Raw genomic sequence first — 5992 nt, 5'->3', positions numbered from 1 at the left:
ATTATCTTTTGTAAGGTTATTCTAATACAAAGTTGTATTACTAAAATAAAATATCGCATAATTTTAACTAGAAAAGGTATATCATTTGGGAATCATTGGGCATTGGGTATTCGGGTGACTTAAACTGAAAGAAATTTAATTTCAGTAACGATTTAGTAGCCAAGGTATTTTATTTGACCTCTATAATAGCAGAGCGAGGAAGGGAGAAGAGGGAGGGAGGTGTCAGGTAACTCACTCGCAACGGTGATTTTGACCGCCACCTTTTTCTAGCACGGGTGACAATGACCATCAATTTCTCAAACCAAAAACCTATATTATGGTTCTAGGGTTAGGGGATGGTAAGCGGTGGGCGTGAGCAAGGGGTACAGAGTAGATGACTATGGTAACTCTAACATTGTGTGGGATTAGAACAATTCCATGCTACTTGACATAGAGAGAGAGGTGGAAAGAGGGGTGACGATGGAGTCTGATGGAACAGGTCTTACCGGTGGTGGAGGAGATACTGGTGAGACGTAGGAGGAAAACACACGAGGTGGAAAATAATGGCAATGGCACGAGAAAGCGTGAGCTCGTACCTGCAACCGCGTTACGTGTTGTCGTGAGAGGGTAGAGGAAAATACGAGGTTGGAAGGAGTAATAATATTGTAGCTGCACAAATCTAGCATGATCTAGACCGTCTAAATCGTACTAGAATTTTTTATAGTATTTTCAGGTGTCCAAAAAACATATACAAATCACCCATATACAAATCCCATAATGACCCAGTATAGTTTTGTGTATGTACTGTAGCAGTAAAGACACAGCACCCTCCCAAGTCCCCATCTCTCTTTCTGAGAGTACTCTGCCTGTCCCTGTGCGTGTGGGAGGTGTTATAAATTTTCGGCAAGCGTGGTTTCCTCATTCTGTGGTGGCCTGGCCGCACAAGTCACAGCCATACAGGGATCAAGATCACTTCGCCCCCCCAGAGGCAAAAAGAGCAAGGCGAGCAAGCGAGAATGGAAGCACCTAGCAGGCTAGCTACCCGATCCATGTTGCTGCTGCTCCTTCAAGATCCTTCGCTAGCATAGCTAGCTAGCAAGCGAGCATCATATCCTCTTCCTCTTCTCTCCTCTCTCTCTGGTTCTTGCTCCAGCTGCTAGCTGCTTCCTTCGGGCAAGGCCGGAGTGCAATCGATCGATCAGCTGAGCTGCCTGGTGGTCGATCACGGAGCTCGGCGGCGGCGGCGATGGAGGAGCAGCTGAGCCCGGTGGCCGTGACGCACCTGCTGCAGCACACGCTGCGGAGCCTCTGCACCAGCGGCGCCGACGACTCGCAGTGGGTCTACGCCGTCTTCTGGCGCATCCTCCCCCGCAACTACCCTCCCCCCAAGTGAGCAACGCAACATCTCTCTCTCTCTCTCTCACCATCATCAGCAGCGTGTAATCGCGTTTATAGTTTAGCAATGCTCTAATGCTGCTGCTGATGCCGGCTAATGATTGGTTAATTGCTGGGTGCTAAATTTGGTTGACCAGATGGGATCTCCCCGGTGGGGCATACGACAGGACAAGAGGAAACAGGAGGAACTGGTAAGTCTAGTCCTAGTCCACTCCCAAACGCACACATGGTTTTCGCTCGCTCTACGCCTCTTCTCTGCTTCATCTTCTCTTTTTCACCTAGGATTCTGGCATGGGAGGACGGATTCTGCAACTTCGCGGCCACCTCCGCCGCCTGCGGCGGCCAGGACGGCGGCGCGGCGGCGGCGGCGTACGGAGCAGCGGAATGCGAGGCGGCGGCGCAGGACGCAGCGAAGCAGGCCTGCGGCGGCGGCGGCCTGCAGCCGGAGCTCTTCTTCAAGATGTCGCATGACATCTACAACTACGGCGAAGGGTACGTATACGTAACTACAACTACTACTACGTAGTTCATCTGTTCATGGCGCGTTGGGGGCTGGGCTGGTTAATCGCTGTAGCTGATTAAGCAGCAGGTGGTGATGGCGATCATTCACTGGCCCGGGTGTCTGTGTTCATGGCGATTAATCATTAGCAGCGCTCTCATCGTGCTTAAATTCTTCTTCTGCTGCTGCTGCTGCAGGTTGATAGGGAAGGTGGCGGCGGACCACAGCCACAAGTGGGTGTTCAAGGAGCCGCAGGAGCAAGAGATCAACCTCATCTCCTCCTGGAGCAACCCTGCCGACTCTGTAAGAGAAAAGAAAAACAAAACCCAATCAGTCGTTTCGTTCGTTCGCCATTAATCAACCACTGTCACGCACTGCGGCTGCTAATCGTTGCTTGCAGTGTCGTCTCATATGTGTCCCGTTTGTATTCTCTTTTGCAGCATCCGAGGACATGGGAGGCTCAGTTCCAGTCTGGTATCCAGGTAAGTTAGTGTGTATAGTAGCTCCCTTGGAGACTGGTCTTGACAGATCGCAATCGAGGCTGCTTTGATCAAAGCTCTGCTGCTGCTGTTGCTGTTGCTGCTTCTGCAGCTGCTGGCTTAGCTGCATCTGTCTTTTTTTCTTTGCTGCCATGTTACCCTTTCTTTGCCCTTAAGCTCATTCTTTGGCCGTGCAGACCATCGCCCTGATCGCTGTCAGAGAGGGCGTCGTGCAGCTCGGCTCCATGAAAAAGGTGCACCCGATCGATACGAGCCCGTGTCATCACGAGCACCCACTGCATCAATGCGTCTGCATCCTAGCTCGCCCGGCCGTCTTTTTTCGCCACGCTTTCGAGTTCTTTCTTTCTTTTTCCTTAAGAACCGAGCTAGTGGAGTGCAGCAGCAATGGAGTCGCGCGTGCATGCATGCAAAGCTGGCTGGCTGCAGCTGCCTGAAGATGGCCTCGTGGCTGTGCATGGTGATTGCAGGTGGCGGAGGACCTGAGCTACGTGGTGGCGCTGCGGCGGAAGTTCGGGTACCTGGAGAGCATCCCGGGGGTGCTGCTGCCGCACCCGTCGTCGGCCGGCGCCACGGCGCCGTTCCCGGGCGGCGGCTGCGTCGTCGGCCCGCCGGACGCCGCGGGGTGGCCGGGCATGATGCCGCCGGTGCCGCCGGAGCTCTACGTCGACCCTTACGGCGCCGCCGCCGCCGCCGCGGCGGCGGCGGCGGCCGGGCCGCCAGCGTCCATGCAGATAATGCCGTCGATGAGCAGCCTAGAGGCGCTGCTCTCGAAGCTCCCCTCCGTCGTGCCGGCACCGTCGCCGCCGCCACCGGGGTCGTCCATGCCACAGTCCGGCGGCGCCGCGGCGGCGTCGTCAGCACCCGTGGCGGCGAAGGAGGAAGCGGATCAGGACGACTACGTCCAGTGCCACGGCATGGCCGACGACATGGCGACCAACGGCGGGGAGAGCACCAGCAGCGCCGCCGCCACCCCATTGCCGTCGTCCTACTTCGTCAACGTGGGCGTCAAGCCCAGCGAGGGGTTCTAGCCTCGGCCCTAGCTAAGCTAGTTAGCCATACTAGCTAGTAGCTACTCTTCTTCTTCTTCCTCTCCTCGTGTCTCTTTCAAAAGTGTACGTGTACCTGTGGGCGCCAAGGCATGGCAATGCATGGCATGGTGTTCATCATCTCTAGTGTTAATTAAATTAAAATTAATCCACACATCATGATCACCCTCTCTACGTTAAACACCTACACCACATGCTAATCAATCCCAGCCTCCCAATCATTTGCTGCATATGACAACACTTATCAGTTGTTGGTCGAATATATAGGTCGTCAGATTCGATCGGGATATATATGTACGCTAAAGTACTAAAGCTAGTACGACTGTACATTCATCCATGTACTATCGAATTTGTCACATTCATAGCGGTAGGTGTAGGTGTAGGCGTATGTACGTACGTACGTACGCGTACATGCATATGGGTTGGGAGATGAGATTGACACCTGAGGAATTAAGAGGCCACGACAATGGCAATGGCACCACGGCCGGCCCCCCTTCAAGAACGTGTCGCCATTGCGGTGCAGAGCGTTTGACCGGTCCTTTTTTTTTTCCCGGGGCCAATTCGCCCTTTTCTTCGATTCCTGCACGTTACGGATTTGTGAAAAAAAGCAATTTTTCACACGAATTACTCTTAGCAAGATGAGTTTTTGGACGACGACGACGACCAGACCGGCGGAGCGGGCGGCGGCGGCACAGATCTGGGCGGAGAAAGTTTCATGATGAGAAGTGAGGGGATTTTTCAGATTCAGTCAATCGCGTCGATCGGTTGGTCGTTGGTCCCCGCGTGGGGGTGAGAAAAAGACGGGGCAAATCAAATCTGTGGCAGCTGATATGGCCCCCATGCGCCATCATGGCCTGACCGCGATTACTCTCTCTCTCTCTCTCTCTCTCGCTCGTTGCTGCTGCTGCCGCCGCCATGAGGTGGCCGGGCCGTGGTAGTAGAACCCGTGGACGCCGTACCGTACGTAGTAGCTGCCGTGTGTATCATCCGCTCTGTCGACGCGTGAGTGAGTCGGTGTGGATCGCGCTGCGTCGTCGCTGCCCGGCAGCGGCATGGCGCAGGGGTTCGCGACTTCGCGGGGAAATCGACCGATCGATCCGTCGCCGCGGGTCTTCTTTTTTTTTTTTGGTTTTGTTTTGCCCCGCGCGATCGGTGTACTGGGGCTGTCACGGTGGTGAGCGCGGTGGTGGATGGGGGGCGGCGACGGGTTTGTTTGTTGGCATCCGGAGGCGGGGGTGGAGTACGCGGGGGATCGGGATCACGGCGAGCGGGTTCGCTACAGCGAGATGGAGACGCGGTGGTGGACGAGTCGCGAGCTGATCGGTGTTCAGTACGGATGGGTCGCGGCTGATCGCGCGCGGGGGGGGGGGGGGGGTCTGATCGGCCAGAGAAACCAACGAGGGGTCGAGACGAGGAAGCATGCTGGTGTGGTGTGGTAGGCTACGGCCCAGAAAGTCATCTGATCTGATATTAATGGATCTTTTGTCGTACCATCGCATTCATACTTGTTCCGGTCCAATGGATATGGATTTGGGCCTTTAACAAGGCCCACTTATCCAAGTCGTATGTAGTTCAACCGAGCACCAAACCGAGGAGTCTGCTTTTTCATTTGAGCAAAAAGTCTAGTTTCACTCTCTCACGGTTGGCTGAATCAGGTTGTCATCCTCCAACAGCAAAACTGGATACGAAGACTCCCACAACTATCAATACTGGATCAACTCACCTCCCTCAGTGGTACGATTTCGTCCTGCGTGGCACCTTGCCTCGGTCTTTTTATGTGACATAATGTTTACGTGGCACTTATTTAGCATTCTAGTTTAGTAACAAAATCAAAATTAAAAATAGAAGGGACCTACTAGTAAGCCTCTCTAAAAAATTAAAAAGTAATAAGCCCACTTGTCATCCTCTCTCCCACCTCCTCTTCTATACCTCTCTCTCTTCTCTGTACCCATCTCTCCTCTAATGTAGCAAGAGAGGCGAGGCTTTGAGATGCCATCGGTGTTGTAGGCAATGCGGTGGATCTACGTCGCTAGCGCCACGCGTCCTCACCGTCCCACCTCTCAAGCGTCGCAAGATGATTAGGAGTAGATGAAGCCTTGGTCTTGCAAGGAGGGCATGGACGAGGACAACCCCTGTCACTGCTACTACCAACCTCTTCCTCTTCATTTCTCATCCAGTCTCTGGTCACCTTTGCCACAATTAGAGATGTTGGGGAGGAGGTTGCCGTTGGATTCAAACTTGGGACGAGCTATCGGCAATGATGATGGATGACACTGATGAGAGTCCACTAATGAGAAAGGAGGAGGGAGTCTGGGCAACGGCCACATGGGATGTTGGCCAAAACCTACGCTCCGGGAGATGAAGATGACGACGAGGAACACTACAGTGAACGACAACGACGCACCGGATTAGAACATGAGGAGGAATAGATTAGTATATGATTAATTAATATTAGTTATTAAAAAATATATATAATAGATTAATATGATTTTTAAAACAACTTTCCTATAAAATTTTTTTACAAAAAATACACCATTTAACAGTTTGGGAAACGTGCGCGTGGAAAACGAGGA

General features: G+C 53.1%; 1 protein-coding gene across 1 annotated transcript; it reads left to right on the top strand.

The window, feature by feature from the left end:
- Positions 1-910: 910 nt before the first annotated feature.
- LOC102709289 (protein RICE SALT SENSITIVE 3-like) lies at positions 911-3539 on the top strand. The gene is made up of 7 exons (XM_040525265.1): positions 911-1368; positions 1512-1565; positions 1657-1866; positions 2071-2176; positions 2314-2355; positions 2550-2606; positions 2841-3539. Exons 1-7 carry the CDS (start codon positions 1226-1228, stop codon positions 3399-3401), a joined length of 1173 nt encoding a protein of 390 aa, XP_040381199.1. The 5' UTR covers positions 911-1225; the 3' UTR covers positions 3402-3539.
- The last annotated feature ends 2453 nt before the right edge of the window (positions 3540-5992 follow it).

Source organism: Oryza brachyantha, chromosome 6 (assembly GCF_000231095.2).
Source record: "Oryza brachyantha chromosome 6, ObraRS2, whole genome shotgun sequence".
Classification (NCBI taxonomy): domain Eukaryota; kingdom Viridiplantae; phylum Streptophyta; class Magnoliopsida; order Poales; family Poaceae; genus Oryza; species Oryza brachyantha.
This window is presented reverse-complemented; position numbering and strand designations above follow the sequence as displayed.